The sequence below is a fragment of the Nannobrachium achirus genome (genome assembly GCF_963921795.1).
Source record: "Nannobrachium achirus genome assembly, chromosome: 10".
NCBI lineage: Eukaryota > Metazoa > Chordata > Actinopteri > Myctophiformes > Myctophidae > Nannobrachium > Nannobrachium achirus.
Genome location: NC_137819.1, coordinates 29,497,315 through 29,516,121, shown reverse-complemented (window position 1 = coordinate 29,516,121; position 18,807 = coordinate 29,497,315). Strand labels below are relative to the sequence as shown.

The 18,807-nt window shown below is 41.4% G+C and overlaps 2 protein-coding genes across 2 annotated transcripts; both read left to right on the top strand.

The window, feature by feature from the left end:
* Window positions 1–7,144: 7,144 nt before the first annotated feature.
* Window positions 7,145–12,099, top strand: oscp1a (organic solute carrier partner 1a; the record flags this gene model as incomplete). Its single annotated transcript, XM_080735371.1, has 9 exons — window positions 7,145–7,259; window positions 7,903–7,932; window positions 8,244–8,398; window positions 8,767–8,934; window positions 9,925–10,005; window positions 10,102–10,205; window positions 10,311–10,439; window positions 11,422–11,482; window positions 11,968–12,099. The coding sequence occupies 9 exons, from the start codon at window positions 7,145–7,147 to the stop codon at window positions 12,097–12,099; spliced, it is 975 nt and encodes a 324-aa protein (XP_080591497.1).
* Window positions 12,100–13,995: 1,896 nt separating this feature from the next.
* lsm10 (LSM10, U7 small nuclear RNA associated) lies at window positions 13,996–14,409 on the top strand (the record flags this gene model as incomplete). Its single annotated transcript, XM_080735370.1, has 1 exon — window positions 13,996–14,409. One exon carries the CDS (start codon window positions 13,996–13,998, stop codon window positions 14,407–14,409), a length of 414 nt encoding a protein of 137 aa, XP_080591496.1.
* Window positions 14,410–18,807: the final 4,398 nt, after the last annotated feature.

Here is an 18,807-nt window from a genome sequence, read left to right as displayed (position 1 = left end):
TTCTGGCCCTTGGTCACTTTGTGCTTGTGTGGTGAGAGTGTCATGTGTGAATTCTAATGCAGATGCTTTTTCAAGAGTAGTGTGTGGCTCATGAGTTGCTTCTGATACTTGCTCAGACACCTGTGAGTTGGACTCAGGTGTCTTGTCAGCCATAATGAGAGGCTCAGGTGTTGATCCTGACTCTGGTTGGGATGTTGGAGATTCAGGCTTAGATCCTGGACGAGATATTGGTGGAGAATTTGAGTTGGGTTCAAGCGTTGGTTCGGTCTCTTTCTTGGACATTGGTTCAGGTGTTATGAGTGGCACGGGTGACGGTTCTAACTGAGATGATGCTTCAGGATTTGTTTTTTCAAGAGTTGGTTCAGAACCTTGTTCCGTTATTGGTGACTCAGACTCAGGCACTTTCTCTGGTGTGGTGAAGGGCTGAGATATCAATTCTGTTTGGGACACACTCAATGCTTGAATTGTAGTCTGTGGCTCAGTTATTGGTTCTGACTGGAATGCAGGTTCAGGCACAGTCTGCCTTTCAAGTGTTGCTTCTGACCCTTGGTCACTTGGTGCTGTTGCGGTGTGAGTTTCATGTGTGAATTCTAATGCTGATGCGTTTTCAAGAGTAGTTTGTGGCTCATGTTTTGTTTCTGATACTTGCTCAGACACTTGTGAGTTGTACTCAGGTAACTTTTCAGCCATAGTTAGAGACTCAAGAGTTGGTCCTGACACCGGCTGAGATGTTTGAGACTCAGGCTGAGATCCTGGTCCAGATGTTGGTATAGGATTCGAGTTGGGTTCAATCGTTGGTTCTGTCTCTTTATTTGACATTGGTTCAAGTGTTGTGATTGGCAGCGGTGACTGTTCTAATTGAGATGATGCTTCAGGATTAGTTTTTGGCTCAAGTGTTGGTTCAGAACTTTGCTTTGTTTTTGGTGACTCAGACTCAGTTGCGGTGAATGGCTGAGATATCAATTCTAGTGGAGGTTCAGTCACATGCTGATTTGTGGTCTGTGGCTTAGGTGTTGGTTCCAACTGTAATGCAGGTTCATGCACAGTATGCCTTTCAAGGGTCGCTTCTGGCCCTTGGTCACTTTGTGCTTGTGTGGTGAGAGTTTCATGAGTGAATTCTAATGCAGATGCTTTTTCAAGAGTAGTGTGTGGCTCATGAGTTGCTTCTGATACTTGCTCAGACACCTGTGAGTTGGACTCAGGTGTCTTGTCAGCCATAATGAGAGGCTCAGGTGTTGATCCTGACTCTGGTTGGGATGTTGGAGATTCAGGCTGAGATCCTGGACGAGATATTGGTGGAGAATTTGAGTTGGGTTCAAGCGTTGGTTCGGTCTCTTTCTTGGATATTGGTTCAGGTGTTATGAGTGGCACGGGTGACGGTTCTAACTGAGATGATGCTTCAGGATTTGTTTTTTCAAGAGTTGGTTCAGAACCTTGTTCCGTTATTGGTGACTCAGACTCAGGCACTTTTTCTGGTGTGGTGAAGGGCTGAGATATCAATTCTGTTTGGGACACACTCAATGCTTGAATTGTAGTCTGTGGCTCAGTTATTGGTTCTGACTGGAATGCAGGTTCAGGCACAGTCTGCCTTTCAAGTGTTGCTTCTGACCCTTGGTCACTTGGTGCTGTTGCGGTGTGAGTTTCATGTGTGAATTCTAATGCTGATGCGTTTTCAAGAGTAGTTTGTGGCTCATGTTTTGTTTCTGATACTTGCTCAGACACTTGTGAGTTGTACTCAGGTATCTTTTCAGCCATAGTTAGAGACTCAAGAGTTGGTCCTGACACCGGCTGAGATGTTTGAGACTCAGGCTGAGATCCTGGTCCAGATGTTGCTATAGGATTCGAGTTGGGTTCAATCGTTGGTTCTGTCTCTTTATTTGACATTGGTTCAAGTGTTGTGATTGGCAGCGGTGACTGTTCTAATTGAGATGATGCTTCAGGATTAGTTTTTGGCTCAAGTGTTGGTTCAGAACTTTGCTTTGTTTTTGGTGACTCAGACTCAGTTGCGGTGAATGGCTGAGATATCAATTCTAGTGGAGGTTCAGTCACATGCTGATTTGTGGTCTGTGGCTTAGGTGTTGGTTCCAACTGTAATGCAGGTTCATGCACAGTATGCCTTTCAAGTGTCACTTCTGGCCCTTGGTCACTTTGTGCTTGTGTGGTGAGAGTGTCATGTGTGAATTCTAATGCAGATGCTTTTTCAAGAGTAGTGTGTGGCTCATGAGTTGCTTCTGATACTTGCTCAGACACCTGTGAGTTGGACTCAGGTGTCTTGTCAGCCATAATGAGAGGCTCAGGTGTTGATCCTGACTCTGGTTGGGATGTTGGAGATTCAGGCTGAGATCCTGGACGAGATATTGGTGGAGAATTTGAGTTGGGTTCAAGCGTTGGTTCGGTCTCTTTCTTGGACATTGGTTCAGGTGTTATGAGTGGCACGGGTGACGGTTCTAACTGAGATGATGCTTCAGGATTTGTTTTTTCAAGAGTTGGTTCAGAACCTTGTTCCGTTATTGGTGACTCAGACTCAGGCACTTTCTCTGGTGTGGTGAAGGGCTGAGATATTAATTCTGTTTGGGACACACTCAATGCTTGAATTGTAGTCTGTGGCTCAGTTATTGGTTCTGACTGGAATGCAGGTTCAGGCACAGTCTGCCTTTCAATTGTTGCTTCTGACCCTTGGTCACTTGGTGCTGTTGCGGTTTGAGTTTCATGTGTGAATTCTAATGCTGGTGCGTTTTCAAGAGTAGTTTGTGGCTCATGTTTTGTTTCTGATACTTGCTCAGACACTTGTGAGTTGTACTCAGGTAACTTTTCAGCCATAGTTAGAGACTCAAAAGTTGGTCCTGACACCGGCTGAGATGTTTGAGACTCAGGCTGAGATCCTGGTCCAGATGTTGGTATAGGATTCGAGTTGGGTTCAATCGTTGGTTCTGTCTCTTTATTTGACATTGGTTCAAGTGTTGTGATTGGCACCGGTGACTGTTCTAATTGAGATGATGCTTCAGGATTAGTTTTTGGCTCAAGTGTTGGTTCAGAACTTTGCTTTGTTATTGGTGACTCAGACTGAGGTGCGGTGAGTCGCTGAGATATCACTTCTAGTGGAGGTTCAGTCACATGCTGAATTGTGGTCTGTGGCTCAAGTGTTGGTTCCAACTTTAATGCAGGTTCATGCACAGTATGCCTTTCAAGTGTCGCTTCTGGCCCTTGGTCACTTTGTGCTTGTGTTGTGTGAGTTTCATGCGTGAATTCTAATGCAGATGCTTTTTCAAGGGTAGTTTGTCGCTCATATGTTGCTTCAGATACTTGCTCAGACACTTGAGAGTTGGACTCAGGTGTCTTGTCAGCCATAGTGAGAGGCTCAGGTGTTGGTTCTGAATTTGGTTGGGATGTTGGAGACTCAGGCTGAGATCCTGGTCCAAATGTTGGTGCAGGATTTGAGTTGGGTTCAGGCGTTTGTTCGGTCTCTTTCTTGGACATTGGTTCAGGTGTTACGAGTGGCACGGGTGACGGTTCTAACTGAGATGACGCTTCAGGATTCGTTTTTTCAACAGTTGGTTCGGAACCTTTCTCCATTATTGGTGACTCAGACTCAGGCACTTTCTCTGGTGTGATGAGGGGCTGAGATATCACTTCTGTTTGGGACACACTCAAAGCTTGAATTGTAGTCTGTGGCTCAGTTTTTGGTTCTGACTGGAATGCACGTTCAGGCACAGTCTGACTTTCAAGAGTAGCTTCTGACCCTAGGTCACTTGGTGCTGTTGTGGTGTAGATTTCATGTGTGTATTCCAATGCTGATGCTTTTTCATGAGTAGTTTGTGGCTCATGTGTTGGTTCCGACATTTGCTCAGACACTTGTGAGTTGTATTCAGGTGTCTTTTCAGACATAGTGAGAGACTCAAGAGTTGGTCCTGACACCGGCTGGGATGTTGGAGACTCAGGCTGAGATCCTGGTCCAGATGTTGGTGCAGGATTTGAGTTGGGTTCAACCGTTGATTTTGTCTCTTTATTTGACATTGTTTCAAGTGTCGTGATTGGCTTAGGTGACTGAGATGATGCTTCAGGATTAGTTTTTTGCTCAAATGTTGATTCAGAACTTTGCTTTGTTATTGATGGTGACTCAGGTGCTTTTTCAGGTGTGGTGAGGGGCTGAGATATCACTTTTAGTGGAGGTTCAGTTACATGCTGAATTGTGGTCAGTGGCTCAGGTGTTGGTTCTGACTTAAATGTGGGTTCAGCTATGGAATGCCCTTCAAGTGTTGGTTCTGGCACTTGGTCAGCTATAGTTCCTGTTGTGTTATGATGTTCAGGTGTGGGTTCTAAATGTGATGCTTTTTCAGGAATAGTGATTGGCTTATGTGTTGATTCTGGAGGAAATGTTGCTACTGGTACCTGCCTGGTAACTGGCTCAGATGTTTGTGGCCCATGTGTAAGTGGAGACTTAGAGGTGCCTCCAATGTTAGGAACATCGCCACAAAAACAAGGCTTGATTTCGATGATGTTCTTTACAAGTTCAGGACTGGGGAAGTTCATGGTTAATACACCCAAACAACGTGGGGGTGAAAACGTCTTCTTGTGTTCCATTATAAGGTCACTGAGCTCACTGTTAACCTCCTGAGCCACTTTCCTTGGGATTATTATAGTTGTGGTGTCTGTTAATACAATATGATTTGCACAATTATTTTGTGCTTCCTGTAGATGTTTCCTCACTTTCTTCATCTTCTTCGTAGTGCCCATGTACATATCATCACCAGGGAAAAATGTATCATGGATAAGAACTCCAGTATTGAAATTGTCACTCTGAACAAACACAATTTTACCCCTTGCCTGTTGCATGTTTGGAACTGAAAGTTGGGTCCATACTCTATCCTCAAGGTTTTTAATGAGCTTCAGGATGGATTTTGCGATATACCTTTTATATAATCCATGTAGAGTCACTCTCAAAAGCACAGTCTCACTGCCATGGCCATCTAAGAAGTCTAACACCATCTTAAGGACTTCTTCAAATGTCATATGTTGCCAAATCATCATATGACTATCTCGAATAGAAATACTTTTTCCAATCACATTCCAAGCATGCACTTCAAAATATCGAATACCCACTTTTAGTTGTTTGTCTAAGGTCCAAGCTTGACGTCGTATAAATAGTCCTCCATACAAAGTTAGGCTTTCATGTGTTCCAGGTATAGAAATAGCTGAGATCAGCGTGGTGTCAGGTATAGACTCCATCCAGTTCAAGTTATAAGAGCTTTCAGCCAAGGCTGGGTCATCATTAAATCCTTTCTCTGAACTTAAACAGGAGATTGTAACAGTTCTAGGAGGGACAATTTTGACAGTTGGTGAGATGCATCAAACTGCAAAAACTATAGAACATAGATAATGATAAATTATATTTCATTCTACATTTTGATAGGTTTAAGCAATAGGTTTAAGCAATATTTTAACATACAAATACTCATAATTCAGTACTAGCTAATGATGATGTAAGAAAACATTTCTACATACTGCATTATAATTTTGTACTTACAAAGATAAAAGCCAGATCCACGTAAGGACCTCCATTTGGCTACAGTAAGTAAGTCCAGTCAGGATTGAATGGGGTATCTCTCACATGTATTTCTCCCCTACCTTAAAAAATTACATGTTCTAATTTTCTCACAAATTATTTTTTCATAATTTATACTGTAAAAGTACACATAAATGACAGCTTAATCGTTAACCCGTAAGCCAAGTGCTTAGTCAAAGATGCCATTGTCTGTCTTAAACGTCTACTCTACTCTGAGTAATGTCATAAAGATGGATTTGCATTGTCCTATGCAATACCACTCATTTCAACGAGAGTGAGATAGTGTGTTTGCATGTGTGTGTGTGTGTGTGTGTGTGTGTGTGTGTGTGTGTGTGTGTGTGTGTGTGTGTGTGTGTGTGTGTGTGTGTGTGTGTGTGTGTAAAGAGTAAAATTGAAGATAAGCTAATAGAAAAGGAAAGTGGAGATAGGGCTTGGAACTGAACTACAGTCAAAGAGACATACTATAGGTTCATTTGTGGATGGGTGGATGGATTTTATTTTTGACAACAGTCTGTAGTAACAGAACTATATATGTACATTGCCTGATAAATTATACTAGTATTATATGACAAAAAGCTAGTCTTCCTGGGGTCGGACACAGACAAACATTAATAAAAATAAAAGTGCAATAACAGTAGCACAATTCTCTTAAAGGTGAATTTTGTGTCTGTATTAGTTATGCAATTAGGCAATGTGTTCTATCCTATTACAGCTTTATAGAAAAAAGTAGATTTGAGACGATTTGTTCTTGGTTTAAGTGTTACCTGATCACCTGAACTAGCTAGAACTAATCATATGGTCATGTTCATCTCGTATGTATCCTACCTGGTCAAAGAAATACTGTGGATTTTTGGCAACTAAAACATTTCTGAAGGTGAGAATACGTGAATGTAATCTATTCTTAAGAGTAAGCCACAACAGATTTCTGTTCATTTCTACAACATGTGTCCACCTGGAGCACTGGAGAGCTAATCTGTCAGCTTTGTTTTGAGCTGTTTGCAATTTTTGTATGTCTTTCTTTGTAGTGGATGACCAAAAATGACTGGGCATTGTGTAAGCACTTCTTAAGCTTAAATCTACTTGCATGTTAACTGCAAATCACAATACCACATTATTGTGGACTTAAACCTGATCTGTATCTGATTGACTGTGTCGCTTGCCAAAAACAACTGATTTTCTTATCATCATTATCTTATGTCGAAGCACTTATAGTCTGCTTTTGTTGTTTTATTTTCCAAGACAAATGCTTTCACCATTGGCTGGTATGCAATGGCGTCATATGAACTGCAACCAATAGGCTTATAACCACTGCTAATCCCTTCCTGTCTTCCTGGCCACCTGTTGCATCTCATTGAGATGAGCTAGCCACATAGGCATGCTAAGACCTTACTGCAGAGAAACTATGCAATAACACACTGACAATCAGTGATTTTGATTCTGGGCAGAAACATCAAGAACATTTGGTATTGTTCCTGTAATGAGCATTTTTTTTCCTCTGCAAAATAGCCCATCTGTTTCCACCACAGTAACTCATGACATTTGTATCCATTCTGCTAGCAGATAATCCCCTTGCTTTACAAGATGTCTATGAGAACTCTGCCTCTTGTTTTTATCAATCTTGGTGGAGAAATGTTGTATATACTGGACCAACGTCTTCGAGCTAACAACAACACACCTGAGGACAATTCAGAGAAAGGTAGAGATGAAGTTAGAACATAGAAAATAGACCAGCTTTGTAGTTGTAGTAGACAAGCTGCTGTAGTTACAGTATATGTGATCCTTTCATGGAGCGACAGCCACCAACTGATCCACGTAAATCCAGAACAGATATACAACCTTTACATAAAATGGGGGCACTAAATGTGTGGGTTCCCTGGAAAGCTACCTCAGAACATATAGCATACAATATTTAAAAACACTTGATTCAGCTTTAGATACTGTATGACACATCTGTATTGGTTTGTTCTGATGGTTACATAAAAAAAAACTATGGTCTCCCTGGTTAAAAAAAGAAAAGAAGGAGAAATCCACATCACGAAGATACAGTATATTACACCAGAAAGAATGTTGTGAATATTCTACTACAAATGTAAGCAGGCAATATAGTATTTTAAATCTCATTACTATTTAAATAATATACTCAAACCTACTCCCCTTCTCCTCCACACACACACACACACACACACGTACGCACGCACGCACGCACACACACGCACGCGCACGCACGCACGCACACATACGCGCGCGCACACGCACAGTAGATAAACCCAATGAATGTGATCACTCTTTCATTATGATGTGTTTGTTCTTTGTTCTTGGCAAACCTGACATGGTGTCAGGTTTATGGACAGACAATGATAGAAAGAGAGGTATTGTTTCACTCTATTATTGTACTGTTTTAGTTTCAGCTGGCTACCTTTTTCCTGTAGACACCATGTAGTTCATTAGTTATAGTTCCTGTAACCTGATGTAGTGTAGGATACACCTGATGTAACATGATAAACTGCCTCTAATGTTAAACATTCACATTTAATTAGCAGCATTTAGTGGGGTAATGTATTCAACATTATTCATTTATCACTAATACAGGAAATTGAATGGAATTGCAAATTCTATTGTGTTTTGCAGTTATACAACTTCTTCAGAACTAACCATTCATCTGTCCCATTTCCATGCATAGTTTTGAGCGACATCACTGCGACCATGTTTAGTAGGGCCTTTATGGAGGAGCTTCTGAAGCCTCAACAGCTGTACTCTCATAGGACAATGAAAACAGTGCTCACATGGCTAGCACATTCTTCAATCATGAGGCTCAGCCCAGCCAGCATGGATAGGGTATGCACTGCACTGATATTTTAAAATGTTATTTGCAAATATAAAAAGCAGGGGAATGGACATTGCACATACAGTATTTTAATTCCACTAACATTATTGTAGCATTCTTCTGTATTCAATTTAGCATACCAAGTTCCACTTAATTGAATTTCACAAAAGTAATTAAGAAGTAATGTAACACATTACTTGGCACAGACGGCGATATTGTAATATAAATTATGTCAACTTCTAATTGAAAGTAATGTGTAATAGATAAGATATTAACCCTCCATTTACTATGACATCTGCCTAGCTAGTTTCATCTTTTTGTTGCTCAGTTTTTTTAATTAATATTGAATGCACTTTTTTTCCTTATTTTTCCCATGAAGCTTTATGAACTAATGGTGATGGCCTTCAAGTATCAGATCTTCCTTTGTCCACGGCCCAAAGACTTGTTGCTCATTTCTTACAACCACATAGACACCATCAGGGAGTTTGTTAAAGACACTCCCCTGGTTGTGAACCAAGTGGACGAGACCCACCGGAAGATCATTGAGGTACTGCTGATTGATGGGACTCAGTACTCAGATGTTTTACTTAAGTAAAAGTATCAATACTGCAATGTAGAAATACTCTGTTTACAAGTAAAAGTCCGGAATTCAAAATGTACTTGAGTAAAAGTACAAAAGTATTGGCATCAAAATGTCCTTAAAGTACCAAAAGTGAAAGTACTCATTATGCAGGATGTCCCATTTCAAGTTTTCTAATGCATAATAATCTTTTGAAAATATCCGATCTACGAGCTCACAATGCATCGCGATGCGACGCATTGTGAGCTTGTACATCGACTATTTTCAAATGGCCAAAATCTATGTAGGGCGGAAGTGGTTAACCTATGTTTTGTAATAGTAATAAACATCTACAAAGTAACTATTAACTAAAGTTTTCAAATAAATGTAGTGGAGTAAAAGTACAATATTTGTCTCTGAGATGTAGTGGAGTAGTAGTAGGTCTATTGGAAACTGGAAATACTCAAGTAAAGTAAAAAAAATACCTCAGAATTGTACTTAAGTACAGTACACCACTGGGTAGGCCTACTGCTGATGGGACTCACTGACTCATGATTGCATAATATGATATGTTATGATAATATATGACAGGATGCAACACTTGAAATGTAATCACTCCTGGAGTCATTCCTGACATTTCCTTATCATGGTACAGATATTTGTACTCAAACAAAGGTAGGCCTTTATTAATCAAACATGGAAAATTCAGTTTTAGCGTTCCTAGCTGATGTCTAGTCAGGTGCTTATGATGAGCTCTTAGGGAGGAGCTATTAGTGCCATGGTCTTGTTCAGGGCCAGGCACACATTACATACATACTGAGCGAACCGTGGGGTCAAATTGGTAAACTTCAGAAGAAGGCCTCTCTAACAAAGCTGCCCCCCCCCTCCAAGTCTCTAAGAATGTTCATCACATATGGCCAAATAATAAAAAATCATAACTCCATGTTTATGACATTGTTTTCTGTCATTCATGTATAGGTATACACACCTTTACCTGAAGGTGAATTTCAACTTCTCAGGCAAACACTGCTCATATTCTTTCAAGACATGCATGTTCGCGTGAGTCCATTAGTTCTGCTTGGCCATCAGTTGAATAGCCAACGAGAACGCCAATTCAGTTCTTATCAGCCTTCGTTTCTTTCCTCTCTCATCCAGGTGTCACATTTCCTCAGGCATAAAATACAGAATCCTAATGGGCGCTTTGTCCTGTCAACTTCAGGTCCATTGCCCCATAGAATGGAAGTCCCAGGACTAATCAGGTAATCAATTTGTTGAATAGCTGATTCAACAGGGAAGGTTATCACTGACTCATTCTAGGATTCGTCTCAACACAATGTATCGTCACCCGTCTCCTATCTCCACAGGACGTTTGATAGTAAGGGGAAAGAAGTGAAGCGAAGCCTGTTCGCCACAGGAGGCAGTTACACCAGCCCCGTCAGAGAGGGTTCTTTTGAACTTCATGGAAACAGAGTCATTGTACTTGGAACAAACATGTGTGTGTACTAGTGAGCAAGTCTCTCTCAAATAGGGGTGATTGGGTGAAAATGAAAGTGATGAGATTTGCAATGGCTGTGTTGTTTTATTGTTATGTTTTGGTTACTGAATTACAAGGTACACTGCCACGTATCTGGAAGAGACACACACATCTAAGACCAAGAGCCCTTCCATCAAGGTATTATTGTCATAAACAAATCACAAGACCTAATTTATTTCATAGTATGACATCGTCACTTGCCAAAAATAACATATCTACAAGTTAATAAAAGTGTTACAATCATGAAGTATAAATTAAGCTTTAACATAGACTGTATACAAATATTTTGGAGCTGTGTAACCAAGCCCTTTGGGTCATATGTAACTCATTGTATCCTCATTGTACTATACAGACAGACGACACCCCTAACCTGCTGGCCAAAGAAGAGCTCAACCTTTTGGCACGTTTGATGGGAGGCATGGATGCTGGACACATGCAAAGTGCTGAGACAGGCTTTCGTATCAACCTGTTTCCTACAGGAGAGGAAGCGTGCGTTGTCATTCTTTACATGACCCAGTATCTTAAAGGGGCATGAAACCCTATAGGCCATTTGTGTAGTTTGTTTTCCTGTACAGTTTCAAAACTACACACGGGTAAAAAAAAACATGGCAGGCTGCATAAGGCTGACCTTTTAATACGCAGTGATGTAAGCAACACAGTTGCAACTAGTACAATTAATAATGAGAGTGTTAGATGTAGGTGTGCCAATTGCAAGCATTGACAGTACTAGTCGCTTAATTACTACTGTCAGTGCTTGCACATTGGCACACCTAAACCATCCTGGTTTGTATTCTTCTGTAGGCTATTTAACCTGTACAAGACAACAAACTACAAAATCGTCTCATGCCCGTTTATAGGCATATTTTCTGCCTGGTCAGAGTTCTATTATATGACATAGACCAATGATGAGCATTTCATAAAGCTGCCATTTTATTTAACAGGGGATCTTTGAATGGACATGATGAGCCCCTATATGAAGTCATAAATATCCAAGCGATGCAGGTATGGATTGGCTGCAATTTCAGGTTGTTGCCATTTGACTGATTAACAACTTTGTTGACTAAAATGCACATACAAATAGGCTACATAAACATATAGTAGTTAATACTGTTGTAGTGGTGCGTGCATGTTTCTAAATAAGAACCAAAGACCACAATATCTCATAGGAAAGTTATGACTCTCTCAACTCACAGTTCCCTAAGATTCATCCAAGCACAATTCACAACAACCACTTGAACCCCAGAGAACACTCCAGAGAACATTAGCCAAAAATAGCAGATCTACAAGCTCACAACGTTGCGATACGTTGTGAGCTTGTAGATCAGCTATTTTTGGAAAAGAGATTTGGTAAAAGCATTCCAAGTACAGTTGCAACTCTGTTCCGTTTCACTAATACTAGAGGGTTAAAGTGTTTACGTTCAACTGCAGGCTAGACTGTTGCATCAGAGTAATACAAATATACGTTGTTTGTGTTTGGCTTGACTCAGGATGAGCAGGCCACCACTGAGCTGGCTCGAATTGCAGGAGAGTTTGCGGATCAGGGAGTGCAGCAAGAGGAGGTCACCACCAGCAACAAAGGAGATGAATTGTTGGCCATGATGGACAACATGGAAACCTGATTGTTTGTTTGTCTCTGGTTTATTGTTCTGATGATCATGGTCGTTCATATCCACTGTGAAGTGGGACTGTCAGACACATTATTCACTGTGTACAGAGTCTTTTATCTCAGATACAATATTAAAATATTTCACAGTGTCTCTGAAATGTTTGAAATGTCTGAAATGTTTGCGTTTGTACCAAAATGTATCTGATCCTATTGTTTCTTTTTCCCTTGTTTTATTTTTTATCACTGATTTTTTTTCTCCCCTTTTGTTACTGAATTCCCTATGCAAAGTAGGCCTACAGTGATCTATCCGTCTGTCTTTCAATGTTATATGAGGTACATATACAGTGGTTCCTGTGTAAATAAGCCGAAAAGCTTAGGATCTCCTTTTAGTTGACCTGGTACCAGTGATTTGTACTGTCATGAAACTGTACTTTTTCCTATGCAAACTTCTAATAAATTCTTCAATCAATCAATCAATCAATCAATCAATCAATCAATCAATCCGAAATGTATCAAGTTGTAAATATATTACATATTAGTCATGCAACTGAATCCAGTAGACATTGCATGTGCTTAAAGAAGAAATGTTAGTTTAAGACTTGGCCAAATTATAATAATACACATATTTTCATCTGACCATAACAGTGCAAATGTCTAGACTATGAGCTGAAAGAACAAACAAAACTCATACACCCAACATCATCCATATGTTTTCAGGGGCAATGGCTTCTGAATAAACTATGGTGGACCGCTAGAGGGCGGTGTAGTAATACATCCATGGTAGTTATGGCTAAGGATATATGTGACGTAGGTAGAAATAGACGTCAACGTCATCAGTGTTTCTCTTCTCTTCCGACCGGCCGGGGTGCTGCTGTTTGCTACAAATGTGTTTTCACTTACTTTCTGAAGAGACAAAGTTGTTTCCTAATGAACTGGACTAAAATAAATCAGTGCAGGTAAAGTTGTATTAACATTGTTGCACATATCTTTTAATTATCTTCCCCCAAGCCAAAATGGCCCTGCCTCGCTTACGCACGTGTTATTGATATTTATAAAGCCCGAGTTGTACTTGGCTGCGCGCCGTGTCGCGCACAGAATCTAAGCTCACCTAACCATAGATATATCTATGCACCTAACTACTACGACAGCAAGTCAGCAACAACCACCGCACCGTTTACAAAGGGTTTGCTCTGCAAGTCACAGACAGACCCAGAACTATCATTGCGAGGTAACTATGGAGAGTGGAGACAGGTATCTGATCTCATGCAAAGCATTATTTTACATATTTATAGCCTACTGCATTGAAGTGAATATAACCTGCAAATCTACTGTAATTCAAAAACTACACCACACCCTGACAAGCACTAAAGAGTTGAGGCATTAACATTTTGTATAACACGATTCTATTGTGAAAATAGCAGATCGACATGCTCACAACGCATCGGAATCGATTTTCACAATTTCTGCCTCTAATATTTGACAATTTGGCTAATGTTTAATTTGTCATTTTAGAGGTATTAAAACGTCCTTCAATTATCTCTTTAGAAATGTGCAGATACCCACTCTAAACTTTGTTGGTTTGTTTACTGTTGAGTGAGAAAACAAGGTTGCACATAATTTAAGTTAATCATCTGGGGACCCCCCAAAATAATTTGGCCACAGGTTGAGATCCACTCAACTTGAAATGGTTGAAATGTTGGCTTGATACGTAGCCACAGTTAAAGAGTATATCATAAGTTCATTCCTTGTTTACTATTTTTGAGTGCCTGAGACCTACGTAGTTTACAGTCAAATTGTTGTAAGAGTTCTAGATTTTACTATAATGTGTACAAAGACTTAATACTCACTTGGACACCTGGTTGTTTGTCCTCCCACTCAGGTAGAAACTCCACCTCTCTTGTTCTTGTCAATGGAATCAGAACCGGAGGGGACGAGTCCCAGAGCGTCGGGCAGGGCGTTACAGGTCACCCACTCCATCCGGGAGCGCACCATCGCAGAGAACAGCCTGGTGATCCTCCTGCAGGGGCTGCACGGCCAGGTGACCACGGTGGACATGCGAGACGAGAGCACGGCGCGGGGGCGCCTGGTCAACGTGGACGCCTTCATGAACGTGCGTCTGGAGAAGGTGCTCTATCGGGACCGACGAGGCCGCCTCTCTCAGCTGGAGGACCTCTTCATCACTGGCAGGAACGTCCGCTACGTCCACATCCCCGACCACCTGGACATCATGACCACCATCCAGAAGCAGCTGGACAAGATCCACCATGCCCGACACTTTGCAAAGAAAGGTGGCAGGAAGGAGTACGCCAAGAAAAAGAACTGACTTTGTTTTTTATTAAAGCGGGCGTGCGACATTATGGCCTACTACTGCATGGTGTTTATTTTGTCCTGGGTTGGGACCAGCCCAAAACAAATATTTTTAGTTTTAAGAACTCATGGTCATCACACCAAATGAATGCAGTGCTTTGGGCTGTGACTTTTGTATCATGGAGGGCCTATGTTATGCTTTGATTATTGGGTTTTGGCACTGATAACTGTATCAGTATTTCAGGTAAGCTACTGAGCTTACCTGAAATGAACTTCTTTTCCCCTCTTTATTTTGAAGCAGAAGAATATTTTTTGACTGTATGGACATTGTAAATAAATATACTTCCTTTTTTAGACCTACAGAACTGGGCGTTTTTGTGTTACAAGCCATAGAATGGGCGATATGTATAACCGTAATCACTTGAACTCTACTTCATTGACTGGGGTCCCCCCAGAGGTCTATACTTGGTCCCTTTTTCCCTTTACACCAAATGTCTTTGCTGAATAGGGATGCTGGGGTTCTTGTCGCTAATAACTTAAAATTAAAAGGGTGTTAACAGGGAAGGAGTGGTCCTGACTCCTGTGTTTACATTTTCTTGCTCTGCCCTCCTTTATGAGTATCGAATAACCCTGCCATTGACCACAGTGCCCATCTGTCTGTCTATGGAACCAGCCCAAAATGACTAACCGCCCATATGCCAGCCAGGGAAAACATTGCTCATGATCAATACTAGTGGTGGAGGGAAAAACAAACAGAGGTGGCTGTTTCCACAGTAGCTCTCCATCTCACAAACACTGCTCTCTCATGCACGGCCAAGCTGTCACTCTATGCGGTGGTTGGTGGGCTGGCACCCATGGAGCATTCAGCCAATGGCATTGAGCAGGGGCAGTGAAAGGAAGAGACTGTTTCCCTTAAAAACTGCCATCCTAGTGTTCTCTTACAGACAAATATGTGTGTTTTGGAGAATTCTTGGAATTTGTAAAGGCGTGTGTTATTTCCAAGCGGTGTCAGGAAGAGGACAGGCCTGACATAACACAGACAGGAGGCAACTGGGCTAAGATAAACCTGGGAATGTAGATTGAGTGGTGCGCTGCCACCATATTACACACATAGGGCGGGACACTAGAATCCGGTAATGAGAATTCAAGAGTCATATGGCCCTAAATCATCTCAGGAATATCCATGGGCAGTTGAATCATTGTTTTGACCTGTGGGTAGAGCGTGCGGTTTGACGCTGGACATATTTGTTCCTCAAGCCACTGTTTTCTTTGAGAACATCTGAATAACAACAACCCACATAATGACTGCTTACAGCTCCGCTGAAAACTATGGACTGGGTGCCACATCAACACCCGCTAAACTCAGAATAGCACTTTAAAGAGGCACACATAGCAAGACCGCATAAACAATTCTTGTATAAAAGTATGAGCCACTTCCACAGGCATCACCAAACAACGGCACCTGCTACACCCCACAGGGGTCCTTGAAGGGATTCCATGGGGTCCCCCTGACTCCCCCAGCAAAATGAGTACATTAAAGCCCCATTACATTTTTTGGCTATATAAAAGTCTACAAGCTCTTCTTGGCAAATCTATTATGGGGTCCCTGGCACAAAATCATTTCTAATGGGGGTCTGCTGCAAAATACATATTCATTTAGGGGTCCTTGACATGAAAATGTTTGAGAACCATTGTGCACCTTTTCACTCAGCACCCTTGCACTCCACTTAAAAACTCAGGGAGGGAGGGACATATTGCTGAACTCTTATTCCCCAAAACCTGAGATTAAAACACAAAAGCCTGATTTAATCGGCAAACCCCACGGCACCACGGACAGCCCTGTGCCTGCACGGCAGCCGACTAGCTATTTCCTGTTCCACCCTCCTGGCTTAACACTGAACAGAGCTCACTGTGGCCTGGCTGCCAGAGCAGAGATCACCGCTCAGTGCGCTCACTGATCACAGGCACACCAACATTTGGGCTCCAGAAAGAAGCCAGAGGAGTGCTGCTGAATACCTGCAGTGAAGTGTGCTGTATTCACTCTGTCAATCTGATCACCAGAAGTGTTGTTTACTTGGATTTATGGTCTTGAATGGGTGGTTTCACTCTTCTTTTTTCCCCCTTCTTTTTCTTTTCAACAGATGAGTTGTATCTGTGTGTCCCTGCCAGTGGTACATGCAAACAAAATTCTCCTCCCTCACAACACTTTTCTCAGGAAGCACCTCCTTTTTTTTTTAGTCTGGACCCTTTTGGGCTGGTCCTGTCCCTGAGGAGAGGGAGTGGGGTCATAGCTGACGCTGATGCTATAGACTAGAGACAACACACGCACACATGAGGACTGTTTTCCATCTGGCATCCTGTTTCACAGCAGCAACATCTGTCCTCTGTCCATTGTTATTCCTCTACATTCTATGGAATTACCTACGTTTTGTTTGTGATGGACTCTCTATTTTTTTATTCCATTTTACACAGTGACAGGTCATTCCAAATGTGGAATTTATTTTAATTGTTTGATCAGTGGAATTATTGTGCAGTTTCTTTGGTGGCCCAGCTGTATTGCTCTGGGAAGTTGAGGTGAGTGAAACAGACCTTTTTTCCCACTTTAATGTATTTATTCCACAGTTATAGCTAATGTAGATAGATGTGGATTGTATAAAGCACACAGTTTAGATTTTCAAACTTAAACCTACTCTATGCAGTGATTTTCTTGGAAACACACTAGACGTCAGACTAGTTTATTAGTGGGCACTGCTGTCCTTTTAGAATGCCACAGACCATAAAAGACTTTATAGGTAGCAGTAGCTGTAAAGAGGCTGACAGCCTCTGTTTTGCAACCTAAAATTCACAGAGCAAAAAGATCAAAGGATTTGGTCTTCTTTAACTTGTCACAAATGTATTTTGTTGTTCCCACAAATGCAATGAGTAGGTCCATGGTGGTTCATACAATTATTTTATTTTAAGGGCAACATTGTCCTGGCAAGCAACCATTGTACAGACTCCTTCGTGAAATGGATTTGGGATCACCTCTGGTGGAAATGCGAAGGCCTACTGTAAAATAAATAGACATATATTATAAATATTAAAATATAGAATAGCATTATTTTCCCAACGGTTTAAAGTTTCATCTTTTGACTTTAATTGGATTATCTAAGCAGGAAGTGTGGAGGGTTGAATGGGAGTGCATTTCACAGAGCACATAAACAGCTGCAGCTGTTGCTGTACGCATGTCCAGAGTTATTGGACGTGTCTGGAAATGTTAGGTGTTAAATTTGACTGCCCCAAGAAGACCATTCCTGCATAAAACAGCCACATTATTATGTCTTGTTGTTACTGGCATGGCATTTCCATCTTACTCTAAACTCCTTTTCTGTAGAGTTTTGAGGAAGAGAGAAAGAAAATCATACATAGCCTAAAATGTTTTATTTTATTTATTTTGTATTTTGCAAATTAATCATAAGTAGCTTAGTGATACAGGTTTGAAAAAGGATTTATGGACAATATGTGCCTTAAGAGAAACAACTGAGGGCAATTTGGATAGAAATGAAAATTGAGGCAAAAAGCCACAACCAAAAGAAAACAATGTTTATCTTAACATGATCTGAAACAAAAACAAATGGTCAGTCCACTTATGTCATTAACGTCTGGGGGCAGTCAACTGAGGAGGCAAATGGTTACACACATCCTAGCATGAATCAAATCAATTACCAAACCATGGGAGTTAAATACAGAAGCCAAAGCAATGCTGGTCTAGACCTACTGCTTCCCATGAGTCAATAGACCACGCAAGTGGTTTGCTGCTATGGCAACCATCACTTTAATGGGCAAGTAGAAAAAAAGCACCCTTGAAAGTGCACAGGGTCTGCCAACAGTTATCTGGATTAAGATCAGGGTGGGAGAGCAACCCATGGCTCTGATGGGTCAGATTGGATGTTGGGCCCAATTGTATACTCTGGAGAGATCGTAGCAGTAACAAAAACACCCTGCCCTCATGCACGTTGTTGTCGGAGTGAGTGACGTGGGTATGTTATGAGGGAAAATATCTGTGAATTTACAAAGTTTCATTGGAACCATGGGGGAATTGCCATCTACATGATCACTCCAATCCCATCCTTGTTTGACCTATCACCACAGTACTCCCCTGAGTGGGACTGAGTTACTAAGGTGGAGGGCCTGGAATTATTCTATACTTTAGCTATTGAAAAATAGCAGATATACAAGCCCACAGCGCAGCACCATGCGAGCTTGTAGATCTGCTATTTTTGAAAAATCGTGAAAATGTGTGCAGCGTGGCACTCGGTGCCGCGCTGTGAGCTTGTAGATCTGCTATTTTTCAATAGCTAAAGTATAGAATAATTCCAGGCCGTTAAAGCACCCAGGGCCCAGAATTTGGTGCGACACCCCTGCTCTCCTCTCT